This window comes from Carex rostrata, chromosome 16 (genome assembly GCF_964058835.1).
Source record: "Carex rostrata chromosome 16, lpCarRost1.2, whole genome shotgun sequence".
NCBI lineage: Eukaryota > Viridiplantae > Streptophyta > Magnoliopsida > Poales > Cyperaceae > Carex > Carex rostrata.
Window position 1 is genome coordinate 7,108,235 of NC_135933.1, and position 14,459 is coordinate 7,122,693.

General features: G+C 35.8%; 1 protein-coding gene across 4 annotated transcripts; it reads left to right on the forward strand.

Annotated features, from left to right (window-relative positions):
• Positions 1-470: 470 nt before the first annotated feature.
• LOC144567146 (ARM repeat superfamily protein) lies at positions 471-14,114 on the forward strand. 4 transcript variants are annotated; one of them, XM_078317201.1, is made up of 51 exons: positions 472-619; positions 703-793; positions 1,061-1,115; positions 1,502-1,633; positions 1,887-1,958; positions 2,196-2,286; positions 2,391-2,486; positions 2,968-3,046; positions 3,136-3,199; positions 3,388-3,491; positions 3,589-3,694; positions 3,770-3,856; positions 4,101-4,178; positions 4,305-4,372; positions 4,467-4,569; positions 4,717-4,884; positions 5,079-5,168; positions 5,255-5,320; positions 5,428-5,526; positions 5,640-5,714; positions 5,938-5,997; positions 6,111-6,200; positions 6,462-6,583; positions 6,675-6,804; positions 6,892-6,971; positions 7,076-7,211; positions 7,599-7,680; positions 7,793-7,938; positions 8,204-8,284; positions 8,360-8,460; positions 8,556-8,746; positions 8,830-8,939; positions 9,013-9,141; positions 9,269-9,343; positions 9,677-9,810; positions 10,185-10,257; positions 10,446-10,577; positions 10,677-10,852; positions 10,966-11,088; positions 11,158-11,218; positions 11,373-11,468; positions 11,587-11,687; positions 11,770-11,875; positions 12,047-12,223; positions 12,335-12,409; positions 12,593-12,691; positions 12,809-12,880; positions 12,991-13,079; positions 13,174-13,267; positions 13,363-13,470; positions 13,566-14,114. In XM_078317201.1, the coding sequence occupies exons 1-51, from the start codon at positions 586-588 to the stop codon at positions 13,830-13,832; spliced, it is 5,274 nt and encodes a 1,757-aa protein (XP_078173327.1). In that variant the 5' UTR covers positions 472-585; the 3' UTR covers positions 13,833-14,114. The 4 variants fall into 4 exon arrangements, 2 of the variants coding, with proteins under 2 accessions (XP_078173327.1, XP_078173328.1); XM_078317202.1 differs by having other exon boundaries at positions 12,110-12,223; XR_013515358.1 differs by lacking the exons at positions 12,335-12,409; positions 12,593-12,691; positions 12,809-12,880; ... (2 more) ...; positions 13,363-13,470; positions 13,566-14,114 and having other exon boundaries at positions 471-619; positions 11,765-11,875; positions 12,110-12,223.
• Positions 14,115-14,459: the final 345 nt, after the last annotated feature.

The window sequence follows — 14,459 nt, forward strand, 5'->3', positions numbered from 1 at the left end:
TTTAGAATCAAACTCACCAAAAACTTAATGGGCTTAAAAACACCTTAAGAACATCCTGGTTCTACTCCTTTTAATAAACTCACAAACAAACAAATTATGCTGACATGAGACATCCCATCCGAACTCAATTTATTGAAAGCCTACTGCCTAGCGGTCGATCAGTCGCGCGCGCCTACCGCTACCGCCAATTTCCGATTTTTTTTTATGAGTGTTGTTTTCTGCGAGCATCGATTCAGGGAACAATGAAAGCCCACATGTTAATTATTGACTTAATACATGTTTTGTTCTTCTCATTCTTATTTCTGAGAAATAACTTCTGATCATTCTCCGACTCTTTCAGTAACTCGATCCTTCTTCCCTGCCCCTGGTCACTGTTACAGCAGCAAGTAAAATAGTTTTTAAGTGGGACCCACTTGACAGTGTTATTCAGCCAATCAAAGCTGGTACTCCGAGAGCATATAAGAAGATATTCTATTGTCTGACCGGCATCTGGCATTCCATGCTGTGCTGTCACCTGCTCGTCTCTCCTCTTCTCCTATTTCCTTTCTCTCTCTTCGATCTCTCCCTTTCGCTTATCCTCTCGCCATGGCTTCGTCGTCGGGCTCCGTCCCGGCTCTAGGTGCTTTTCATCTATCCCATTCTACAATTCTATTATACCTAATTTTATCTTTGGTTTGTGATCCCTCCTTTTTTTCTTCTCAGAAGCTGTGCAGGTGCTGGTGTCTTCTCTCGCAGACGAGTCGGCGCTCGTCCGAGATGCCTCTTTATCTTCGCTAAAAGAGATATCTCCATTGTAAGCAGCATCCCTCTTAAATTTTTTAGCTAGAACAGTTTTAATTACTTTAATTATTTTTTTTTTCCAACACATACATTTGAATTTGGTATATCTAAGTTCACTAATGCAACCTTTCCGTTTAATTTTTTTTTTCACCGTGACCATTTTCAATTTCGATGTATTTATATCACTGTATGCAATTTATTACCGGACAGTACTTTTCCTAATGAAAAGTACAACTAGACTGCTAAAAAACTTAAAACTACTCTATGTGTTGTCTGGCAGGAACCCACTTCTAGTGTTAGACTGTTGTGCTGCTGTGGCGCATGGAGGCCGGCGGGTAAGAAAGCTCTCTTTATTAGCTCTTATTATTACTTCTTTTGCTATTAATCTGAAGTTGCAAGGTTCATTTTCACCTGGAATTCAACATTTCATCTTGAAATGTGTTGATGTTGACTATAATGGATCTGATAGCAATGTAATAAGTAAACACCTTTTTTAATTTTTTGTATAGATTTTAAAAGTTATTACAACATTATTATTCTACGTTATTCAAATCTTTACACGAGGAATATGCATCAAATAATAAGAATATAACCTTTGCTTGTCCATGTAGACAAAAGTTGAGGTACTGAATTGCAATGTGTAAATAATTTCAATTTTGTAGCTTCAAAAATTGCATTGCTTCATGCTTATATGTTTATGCTGCGTTTTTATGATACTCAGAAATTTGGTAACCTAACTGGAGTCTTTCTGGTCATGGCGAATGCTGTGCGGGTAATGGACCAAAAGAATACAGACCCCACTTACCTGAGTAAGCTTGCAAAGATTGCTACATCAGAGATTATCACATCTAAGGTACATTCAGCTTCCACATTTATTACATATTAATATATTATTAATTCAGCACTAAAGGCTTATGTGATAATTCAGTCCATCTATTTCCAAAGAGTACAAAAAAGTTGATATTTACAAAATAGTCACATTTACACATGTTTAAAAAAAAAAAAAACTCAAAACACAAAAATACAAAGGTAAATAAAAAAGTAATTTTTGCACTTTATCTGAAAACTCATGTTAGTGCTAACATACCTATTTTTCAAATATATAGGAGTTCAATGCTGATTGGCAGAGAGCAGCAGCTTATCTCCTAGTTTCGGTTGGATCTAAAGATCCAGACCTGGTATTTCTCTTATTAATTATTACATATGTTTGTTCCTTGGTTGGTCATAAAATGTTGGGGAAGCCAACTGTTTTCAACTTTTTATTATGCCATCACTATTATTTATGGTATCATTTTTTTTGCTCAATATACTGTGGCCATTGTTATTTTTGCTTTTCTGATTCCATGAGGAGTTGAGGATTGTTATGTCTTTTCGTCTATCCAACTGTTCCTTCTTTTGTTCTTTCTTTTCTCCAGCTGATGGAGGAGATCTTTCTTCACTTGTCAGGGTCAAATCCTGCATTACCAGCAATGGTTCAAATACTAGCAGATTTTGCATCTGCTGAAGGTGAAGTCCCCTTTGATTTTCTTTTGTTCCTTCTTCCTCTGATGTTTCCTTGTTCAGTGGCCTATGCATGAAGTTGAAATCTTTCGATGCTTTTTTGTTCGAAGCTTTGCAGTTTAGTTCACGGCTAAAAGATGTGCTTTTACGTGTTCTACCTATTCTTGGTAGTGTAAGAGACACACATCGGCCTATCTTTGCAAATGGTATTTTTTTGTTTTAGCATTCTGATTATTGAACAGTACCAGTTGATTTATACCAGTACTGGATCCTGGTATGTATGGTACATCTTTGGCAGAAGGAACATTTTAAAACACATCAGATGAATTAAAAGTATTGAAAAAATGTACTCACACTACCAGAATCCATTTACAAAACCTAAACAGGTTGGCTATTGTTGCGATCCAAGATTTGCAAACTGAAAAGCAGATTTGTCTGAGATAGAAAAGACAAATGAGAGATGGGAAAAGCAGATTAGTAATTCTATCCCCTAAACATTTGTATGCATTGCACATTTGACTATTACGGAACTGTAAAGCACTAATAATACACTAACCCATAAGCACTAGAACTTTAAATTCCAGGTGCCCATACATACATATTGATCCAGACTTCAACAGATACCGAGAAAGGACTTTTTTTGTAAAATGTTAAATAACTAAGGGCGATTTGTTATTTTCTCCCTAGCATTTAAGTGCTGGTGCCAGGCTACATGGCAGCATCTAGGAGATGTTCCTTCTGACCATAATTTTGATAGTGACGTAATGTAAGTTATTTGTTTTTTTTTAAATTTGTTTAATTCAAATGATGCTTTTGGAGGCATACCAATTTACCTTGGCAGGGTTTCTTTCACAGGTCCTTCATGAATTCAGTTTTTGAGCTACTACTAAGAGCTTGGGCTAGTTCTCGAGATCTAAGGGTAAGCAACTTTTATTAATAAGTTTTAAATTCTCTAATAGCAAAAAGCAAGAGGATTATAACTCCTAATAAGCGACTGGTTGTAAAATACATAGATGTTAAAGAACAAAAAGGGAGCCTGAGACTCTATGAGTGCAGTACGAGTTTCAACCAAACTTTATTTGTGTATAATTTTTGTTATATGGTCAGGTGCGGATATCTTCCGTTGAAGCCTTGGGAGAAATGGTTGGTCTGATTACAAGATCTCAGCTAAAGGCGGCATTGCCAAGGCTTATCCCTACAATATTGGACTTGTATATTTATACTCTTAAACATTTTTTTTATACTTCTTTGAAAAGGAATACTTCAAGCAAATTGTTGTTTAATATTTTAACTCCTTTGACCAACAAGGTGTAAGAAAGATCAAGAAATTGCATATGTTGCCACAAGCAGCCTTCATCATGTTCTCACTGCTGCTTTGTTGACAGAATCAGGTCCTCCTCTCCTTGATTTTGAGGTGAGATCAACTATTTATTAAAATTTGAATTGAGCTGTTTTTGGCTCTTAATTTTGTTTCATTTAATATTTCCAGGAACTAGAGGTAGTTTTGGTTACTCTTCTCCCAGCAGCATCTATCAATAGTAAAGACGACCGCTCAAACTTTTCAATGGGCCTCAAGGTGCTTTGTGTCTCCTTTTACAAATTAGATGAATTCAATTTGTTATTGTAAATTTACAAACCTGTTTCTTCATCTCTATTATATTGCATCCCTTGTAGCAACCTGCTTTAGTTGTTAAACAAAGAATTGAGGTTGACCTTTAGATACTCTCCAATTCCTTTTGGTCCTTCTGTTAATTGTTGAACATTTATGATTTATGTAGCTTCTTCTGATAATATTGATACTGACATGCTTTTTTGGACAGAACTATAATGAGATCCAGCATTGCTTTTTGGTGGTTGGTTCAGTATATCCCGAAGATCTGTGCACCTTCATTTTGAATGTGAGTTTAAAAGTCAGAACTATCAGAGGACCTTTTTTCGTACATTTTATATTATTTCAAATTATGCTTCTCTTATTCTTCTTCAAGGCTCACCTTAAACTAGCCCCCTTTATGGCTTACCTTTAGAAATGCAAGGCAAAGGATCAAGCATCCATCATCGGAGCACTTTGCACTATTAAGCATCTATTGCCCAGGTTTAGTTTTCTTTATTTTTTCATGAAAAGTTCTTCTGTTTGGAATTTTAATCACTTTTGAATTTGATCATTGCAATCCACAAAAAAATCACAGGCTGTTGGAATCATGGCATAGCAAAAGAACCTCACTTGTTGAAATTGTGAAGCTACTACTACTTGATGAGCATGGTTTGGGTGTTCAGAAAGCACTAGCAGAAGTAATCTTTTGTGCTATTCTTTCATTTGGAATAACAATTGGATAAATACCTCTTGATACAACAAGCAAACACTAATTTAAGTTGACAATAAGAAGGCTGAGATTGTAAAATATTAACATTATGCTACTTAATTTTATCCTATGACAGCTAATAGTTGTCATGGCATCACACTGTTACCTAAGCGGCCAACCAGCAGAAATGGCAGTTGAGTTTCTCATTAGGCACTGTGCTATAACTGATGAGGAGATAGATAACTCGAGTAGCATCTCAAACAATTTTCTTCAGCTTGGATCGTCCCAATACAAGAGGCTTGAGGTTTCCCTCTATTTTTTTTTTCTCTATTTCTTTGGATAATTGGTTGCCCACTCATTAGGTAGTGAGCATCAGGATAATCATTTTAATATTGGGGTTTGGGTTGTTTCCTCTCACGACTGATCTTTTTATCAATCATATTGTACTGGCATCATACTGAAAGAGGTACTATGTTATCTCATGATATAAAATTCAAGGTGATGCTGGGGCCTGTCAGTCTAGAAGAACTAAGAGCTGTTTGTGAGAAGGGTCTCCTTTTACTGGCTATCACAATTCCTGAAATGGAGGTAGATATGACTTTGCTTTTTTTGAATTCCTGTCTGCTTTTTGTAAATTAAATCGGTATTAATATAAGTCTGGCATTAACTTGTAGCATATCCTCTGGCCATTTATTTTGAAGATGATCATCCCCAAGAAGTATACTGGTGCAGTTGCAACAGTAATATTCTGAAACACTTTACATTATCTTGCAAAAATTTGATTCTGAATTGTCCCCTTTTCAAGGAGTTTTTATGTTTTTTTAATGTTATTATCCTTATGGTTCAGGTCTGCAGATGTATAACTGAGCTATGTAGGAAAAGGACACCTCAAGCTAGTTTGTTACCCAGTGAATTTAATTCCTCCAATGATCTTCCTAGTGCTGAAGTATGTTCATTCAGTAACAAGTATACTTGATGCCTCCAGCATTCTTTAGCATACTTGGTTTTCTTTTTACTATACATTCTTTTGAAGTTTAGATGTTGTTCTTTGAAATGCAGGAACTTTTTGCTCGTTTAATTGTCCTTCTGCATGATCCACTTGCTAGGGAGCAATTAGCTACTCAAATTTTGACGGTATATCTTGTTTCTGACCTTACATCATGATAGTTATAAAAATATATCACAATACATTGTTGCATGCATTCCCATGTTTGCAAAACTTTTGAAGTGCTCTGACACTTTAAAATATTTGAATGTATTGAAATTTGGGCAATGGAGGATATTTATCAGTCGGGGATATATTTTGTTTTCTAACAGTTATTACTATTGTGTTAATCATCTGTCTAGTTTAATGCAGGTTTTATGCTACTTGGGTCCATTGTTCCCAAGAAACCTTGTTTTATTCTGGCAAGATGAGGTATAGAAACTTATGTACCATATTTTTCTTTCTTTTTTCTTAGGAAGAAAGTAGACAATTTAGATACAGTCATTTAGGTGCCTTTACAAAATACTTAATTTGGCAAGTTTTAGGTCCCCAAATTGAAGGCTTACATCAGTGATCCAGATGACCTAAGACAGGACCCCTCTTACCAAGAAACTTGGGATGACATGGTTATTAATGTAAGTTATCTTTCTGATTTATTTTTTTAAAAATTTTTAACTTAAGGGTAGTTTAGACTAATTAACAGTGGTTTGGTTAACTTAAAATAACATGTATAGTTCTGCCAGTGACGTCAGGTACTGTTTAATTGACAAACAGCAACTAACTTGCATTGCTTTCTATTTTATCTTTTTCATACTAAATTACTGATAGTACACTTCCTTTTCATATGGAAATTCATTATACATGCAGATTTTTTTATTTTTTTTATGTACTTTTAGTTCCTATCAGAATCTCTGGATGTGGTGCAAGATCGTGATTGGATAGTTTCCTTAGGTGATACTTTTGCAACACAATACTCTTTGTATGTTGATGACGACGAACATACAGCCTTACTTCACAGGTCCAGTGTCTGTCCCTCCCTCTCTATCATTTGTGTTCATTCTACATTGTTCTTGTTTTACATATTTTATTTATAATATTCACTCCTGCAGATGCCTAGGCATGCTTTTACAGAAGCTTGATGACAGAATGTATGTGCGTGAAATGATAGATTTGATGTATAAACAAGCCAATATATTGGTTCCTACAAACAGGCTTGGCCTAGCCAAAGGCATGGGGTTGGTAAGTTAGCGTCTCAGTATTGCCCTAAATTCGTTGTTTTTTTTCTTCTTATGCATTTCCCTTTGTAAAGCTATCCATTTGTTTCAGGTTGCGGCTTCACATCTCGATACAGTATTGGAGAAGCTAAAGCGTATATTAGATAGTGTGGGATATACTGCTTTTCAGAGGTAATGTCCATGTAGTTTTTTATTTTTCAATTATTCTAACTTTTATTAATTAGTTGTATGTTCTTAATGAGATAAATTAACCAAGTCATAGTATTTTGTGGCAGATTTTTGTCATTCTTCTCAATCAAAGTTAAATCAGAAGATGCTGATGACACGTATGCGGCGCTAGCTTTGATGTATGGTTATGCTGCCAGATATGCACCGACAACAGTTATAGAAGCCAGAATTAATGCACTTGTGGTACGTCTTTTCTTTCCTTTCTTTGCGATTCTAGAAATTGCTCAATCCCGACATCTTTTCTCAAAATATTTCTCAAAATATTTTCATTTCATGCTTGTACCCGTACCACGTTTTTTCCATGTTTCATCTTATTCTTATGAACATATAATTAAGATTGCAGAAACAAAGCTGCTAATGTACATAGAATGTTTTTGGTCTCATCTTGCTTAACAAAAATGGCACAATCAGGAAACTTGATCATTTTTGCAATTAGTTGTGTATAGCTTCCAATATCCTATGTTTTTTTTTTTTTTTTGTTATTATTGGAGACATACATTTTTATGTCATGCTTTCATCGCCATCAAGATTTACACTTTTGATAGCATTTACATATTCATAATCTGTCAGGGTTCGGACATGCTTGCAAGTTTTCTACATGTTCAACACCCAAACGCTAAGAAAGCTGTAATCACTGCCATTGACCTACTAGGTACTTTTGCTAACCTTTCTTCAATGATTACTCAATAGACATCTAAGATTCTAAGCACTGCAGAAAGAAAGTGACAATTAATTGCTCCTTATTACTCCGTCTTCCTCACTAGGCCGCTCTGTGATCCATGCTGCCGAAATGGGAGTCTCTTTTCCCCTTAAAAAGAGAGATATATTGCTTGCCTATGTGCTAACTTTAATGGGTCGAGACGAGACTTATGATATTGCTGATTCAAGTGTTGAGCTTCTTTACACACAGGTACTGTGTGCAATTTTCTTCTTTTTGTTGAAATCAGTGGAAAGTTGTACGTTCTTAATTGTATCATTGGTGGGTCTGAACACATGACTTATGGTTAACATCCTAGTCTTCCTCCCATGAGACAGTAGGGTTACATGTTGGGTTCATTATCACTTGCTAGTCTATAGTACCAATGTCACTTGTTGTTAGAATTGCAAAAATATGATGATGAGTTCATATAAGAATCATGTTTTGACGATCAACTAACCTTCTTATTCCTTTGCAGAGCCTGGCTCTCTCTGCTTGTACAACATTAGTTTCAATTGAGCCCAGACTGCCCATGGAAACCAGAAACCGTGTCATGAAGGTCATTGCTTCTAACTCTTGAAAATGGTCATATGAGTGATTAAATATTTTTTCTTAAAGGCTTTTTTTGGTGCAGGCTACATTAGGTTTCTTCGCACTGCCAAATGAACCTTCTAATATTGTTGAACCTCTGATAAATAATCTCATTACACTCTTATGTACCATTCTTCATACAAGGTAATCTATGTCTTTTCTCTAAAGCATTCTTCAGAGAGGAACAATTATAGTTTATTTTGCGATGTGCTAATCTGTTTCCCCTTGACAATTAGCAGTGGTGAAGATGGGCGTAGCCGGGCTGAACAATTGTTGCACACTCTCAGACAAATTGATCCCTATGCCTCATCTAGCATAGAGCACCAAAGGAGACGAGGCTGTATGGCTGTACTGGAGATGCTCTCCAAATTCCGCGCCCTTTTCTCTGGGGTTGATCGGGGGCTCCAGAGAAACTTCTCCAGCCTACCATGTAACCTAGTTCATGTACTCCAGTATGCACAAACTTATGGTTTTTTTAAAATAGCTTATTAACTTCTAATTTTGATCTTTCAGCTGCTTTTGTGTTGCCCAATCGAGATTCTTTATTCCTCGGAGAGAGAATTATTGCTTACCTTCCACGCTGTGCTGATACCAGTACTGAAGTTAGGAAAATCTCAATTCAGGTTTGTTCGATCCATAACATTTTTATATTTATAAAATTATTTAAGTAGACTTTAACGTGGAGTAAACATGCAGATTGTAGCTCTCTTTTTCACCATATCATTGTCCCTTCCAAGATTGAAAGCCCCAGGGAAGGACATTGATCTTGAGGCTTCTTACGCAGCTCTGACATCCCTAGAGGATGCAATCTCCATTCTAAGAAGTGTGAGAACTGCTGCTTAATTATCAATCTGTTATTTGCCAAGTTTAATTTGTACCTATGATCAGACAGAAGTACTCCATCGGGTGGTTTCTTCTTAATTATCAATCTGACATACTTTTTCTTTCGCAGGATGCTGCTATTGATCAGTCGGAAGTATTTCATCGGGTGGTATCTTCTGTTTGTATCCTATTAACAAAAGATGAGGTTATTTGTTTGCTTTTTTTTTTCTTTGGAGAGAAAATATACGAGGTAATATTTTCTAGGTATAGTCACTTGAAGGTCACTATTTTACTGCTACGCAAGTATACACAATATAAGAATCCATACTTGTTTGTTGGAACCCTAAATAAACAAAATCTGATAAGAAATGAGACATTAGCAGAATATAATTGTACTTGTTAATGGTGTTCTGATCCCCTGATATATAGCAAAAATATGAATTCTGACCGTATTTCCTAAAGGTTGGCCTTCTAAGAAGTTCAGTTTGTTGAGTACATTTTGTAAGTCCTATATCTAACTATTGTATATTCAAAACAGTTGACCACACTGTTACACTCTTGTTCGAATGCTGTCTGTGATAAGATCAAACAATCAGCAGATGGTGCAGTTCATGCTGTTATCGAGTTTATTTCCAAGAGAGGAAATGAATTGAATGAAACTGACATTGCAAGGTGAGTTTCATGAGAAACTATTTTATGAATTTCAGTGGTATTGTTGGAAAACTCCCCCATCAAATTTTTTCCAGGCCCTGGTTATCCTACTTACAAGCACTTCTCCACACTAATCTCGTGTTTGTAGAGTTAGCATATAAGCCATCATAGCATAATTATCTAGTCTGTGAATAAAATAAACATAAATTATCAATATAAGAAAAAAAAACAAATAAAATTGATGAAAAGTGAGATTGGGATTTTTGTTGTTTTGTTTTAGCACCTTTAGTTGCCTTCTTTTATATTTTGTTTGCGGTATAGGTGGGAAAGGGGGAGTGATAGTGTGTGTTGCATATTTGTAATGGTAAAGCTTGTTTCATTGTATTTTGATCCAGGACTACACAATCTTTGTTATCTGCTGCAATTTCGGTCACTGACAAGCACTCACGTCAGGAAGTGCTCAACTCTGTATCCTTTTGTGTTATATATCTTAAAAGTTTTGCCTTTTTCCACCTTTAGAATATGGTCTTGTCAAAGGTCATGTATATTTTTCTATTCTATGTCTGTTCTAAAGTTCAGCAAATAATTAGTGGTGATTCCTGCCACCATGGATTATTAGTTATTGATTCTTTGTTTTCCTTAAATTGCTCGATCAGATTTCGTGCTTAGCAGAGAACACAGATTCAAATATAGTGTTTGATGAAGTCCTGACAGCAGCTGGGAAAGACATCATTTCTAAGGATGTTACAAGAATTCGTGGCGGCTGGGCGATGCAAGATGCCTTTTGTGTGTGTACCTTTTACCTTAGATTTTCTTTTGTATTCTTGAGAATGTCTCTTCTTGTTTGCTCCTGATTTCTTTTTCTTTTTTTGTCATCTTTGAATTAGGCATTCTCTCAGCATGCTGTGCTTGCTACTCAGTTCTTGGAGTATATCATATCAGTTATTAATAAAACCTCTGCTTTAAAGGCTGATGTGGAAAAGGTAGAGACAGCCAATGAACCTTCTCTTGGGGACAATACACTCCTCCAAGCTGCTGTTCTTTCGCTCACATCATTTCTTAGGTGCGACCGAATGCCATTGTTTGGTGGTTTTTTCTGATTATGCTTTATCTTGCTGCCTCAAGATAAGATTTCTTTTTAGTTATCTATATTGACTAAATATTTGCTTAATATAGGGGAGGGGGCAAGGTGGGAAAAAGAGCAGTGGAGCAAAATTACTCTTCCGTGCTCTCAGCACTTGTGCTCAAGTTAGGAAGCCTTCACGGCCTCTCTGGATTGGGTCAACAAGAACATCTACGGTAGTATCACTTTTATTATTGTTTCTATTTGGTAACACACAAAATATTGACACAATTGTATTCATGCAGCACATTGCTCACGGCATTTCAATCTTTTTGTGAATGCATGGGTGATCTTGAAATGGGTAAGGTGAGCAAATTTTGAACTTTGATTGCCACCAAGGTTTAATTTCTTTGTTGACAGAAGGAATGATGATGCAATTCAGTAAAATATATTTTTTTATTAGCCCCTAGTTGTGTCTAAAGTTCCCCATGTTTATATGTGCTCCTTTGGGTTTGTTTAGATTTTAGCTAGAGATGGTGAGATAACTGACAAGGACAAGTGGATCGACCTTGTTCAGGAGATTGCATGTTGCACTGCATTAAAAAGACCTAAAGAGGTAATCTTTCTATGGAGGGTGTATGTGTTAGATATTTCAGTTTCCTTTTTAAGGTATGGAGATCGATGCTTTATACACTTACCAGTTTAAAAAAATTGTACTGCTTTGACTGCGATAGGTATCTCCAACATGCATAATTTTGAGCAAAGCATTAAACAAGAACCAAAGATTTGAAAGGGAAGCTGCTGCTGCAGCTTTGTCGGACTTCATCCGTCACTGGTACCAGAATCACTCTCACTCTGTGTGTTGTGTGTGTGTGCATGCTCAACTCATACTTAGTTTATTTCTTTTCCTAGTGCAGTGACACAATGCTACCATTGCTGGAACAGATGGTAGAGGAACTTTGTCTTCACGTGTCAGATGAGTCACCTACTGTGAGGAGTCTCTGTCTTAGAGGCCTTGTTCAGGTTTTCTTTTTTCTTTTGCCAGTCAAATCTCCTGTCTAGTCTACTGACACAGTAACTAATTAGTCTTTTATTAAAAAATATTGGTCAAGTAATCAAAGCAGGTCAACGGAATTTGAATGGAACTCTTGTATATACCATCTGGCTATTTGATTTTTGTATCATTGGTTACAGATACCAGAGAGTTGTATGAAAAGGTATACCATCAGGCTATTTAATTTTTATCATTGGTTACAGATACCAGAGAGTCATATGAAAAGGTATATTTCACAAGTGCTCGGGGTCATAATAGCATTGCTTGAAGACCCTGAGGAATCAGTTCAGCTGACTGGAGTACAGTGCTTGTTAAAGGTGAACTCTCTTTCATCTTGCTACTTGTACATATTTTTTACCATAATAGTTTGAATTTGTAATTGATATCTGATCATCATCTTGGTCTTATTTATGTTATGATGAATTTAGGTTATCAGTCCATCTTTCAAAGATGCTGTTGATCCGATCATGATAAATCTCTCTGTGAGGCTACGCAATCTCCAGGTCAGGTTTAGTGAAAAATTAACATTTCTTTTAACCATTTTCCTTTTTTTTGGGTTTGAAAACATTTTCTGTGATTACTGGACCAGTGTTGCATAAGTATGCTGTTGGTTATAATGTTTCATATGTTACTCTTTAAAAGTAGACTTTAAAATTGGAAACACATTTCAAAATTTTTACCAACAGGTGTCAATGGATTCAAAAATGAGGTCAAGTGCATTTGCAGCTTATGGATCACTGAGCCCATTTGGAGTAGGTGCCCAACATCAAGCTTTCCTTGAGCAGGTAATCACTATATATTCTAGTATTACAATAATACAATTGCAAAGGAGTAATGATATGCTCATCTTTGCACTTGGATTCTGCTAAAATCCAAAATCTCACTCTATATATCATATATAGGTGCATGCAACTCTTCCTCGATTGATCCTCCATCTGCATGATGATGATATCAGTGTACGTCTAGCTTGTCGGGTACGTACCTTCATATCTTGTGGTTTGCAATTTGAAAGAGCTTACAAGTTACAATTGTTGGTAAAAATATAAAGAAATACATAACGGTAAAATTACTTTAACTTGAACAGAACACATTTAAGCAATTGGCGCCTATAATGGAGATTGATGACGGCTTGTCATTCCTCTTGAATAAACAATACTTCACTTCAGATCGCCGGTTTGTAATTTGTAAAATTTGTATTTTCAAGATATTTTATTATTATTGAACCTTTTTTTTTCATTCAATAAGTACATTTTTTTTTAATCACCAGGTCGGATTATGAGGATTTCATAAGAGACCTAGCACGACAACTGTGTCAACTCTTGCCATCTAGAGTAGATAGTTATCTCGAATCAACAATTCAGGTACCCAACCTCATGTAATTTGAGTTCAATATTGAAGGTAGCATTATTACTTTGTAAATGTGATTAATCAGTGATACTCAAATCTCATTTATTAGGCGTTTGATGCACCTTGGCCAGTGATAAAAGCTAATGCAATATGTTTCTCTAGCTGTATGCTCGCATTGCTGCTTGAGCAGCGGTCTTCTGCTCCTTATTTTTCTCAGGTTTTTGATTTTCTAATTTATTTTTTATCATGCTCTTTCTTCTAAATATTGAATTTTTAATATACTTATCATTATTATTTAAAAATTAAAATCAGGTGTTTACCATACTTGTGGCCAAGACGTGCCGATCCCCTGACCCAATTGTTCGAGCCGCCTCCAATTCTGCTCTTGGCCTCTTAATAAAAACCACAAATCCTCTCAAATTTCATACTCCACTGCTAGAGAAAACGGATTCATCTAGAAGTACTCCGGACCCAAATACTATCTCCAAATCCTCATCGCAGCGGGAAAATGGATCCTCCTCTGTATTTGATGAACATGTTGAACTGAGAGATGCAGCAGACAGTAATGATGCTGTGTAATTGTTTTTTTTTTTTTTGTTCATTTTTGTACGTAAGGTTTGATTATTTTTTTTTAGATTCTATAACATGTTCCTTCCCTCCCACGGCTTGGTGTGAATAAATTTAATGTTGTAACTTGTGTAAGAAGTTATTTTATTGTACAGGTGTATAATGAGTGTACAGTAAAGTAGGAGGAATATGAAGAACTTTTGTTCGTATTTGATGTTGTGCAAGAATATATTCTGTTGATTTGAAGTCATGACACTGACAATTAGTAATAATATAATAACGCAATATCACCAATTTTTCTTTCCTTATTTGTAGGACTATTGTGCTTGCTTCTGTTTTTTGGTGCATGTTAGGTTTATTCTTGCAAGATGCTCAGATTCTTTGATTCCATGATGCATCCTCTTCCACTCGGGATGATTAAAGTGACTTTAGTCTTTCTTGGTATTGTTATTTAATACTTGTAAATGTTAAATGTTGCAGTTTAAGGAGATCTACTGACATCAACGAATATTTATTTAATCACATACCACCTTTGTTTTTTGTTAGTGGGGCGGTCCTGTTCTAAGATTTCGGTCTTGGATCATTTATTTCCCTCTGTACATCTGCTTGGAATCGTACCTGCATTGCTTTTATCTTTTA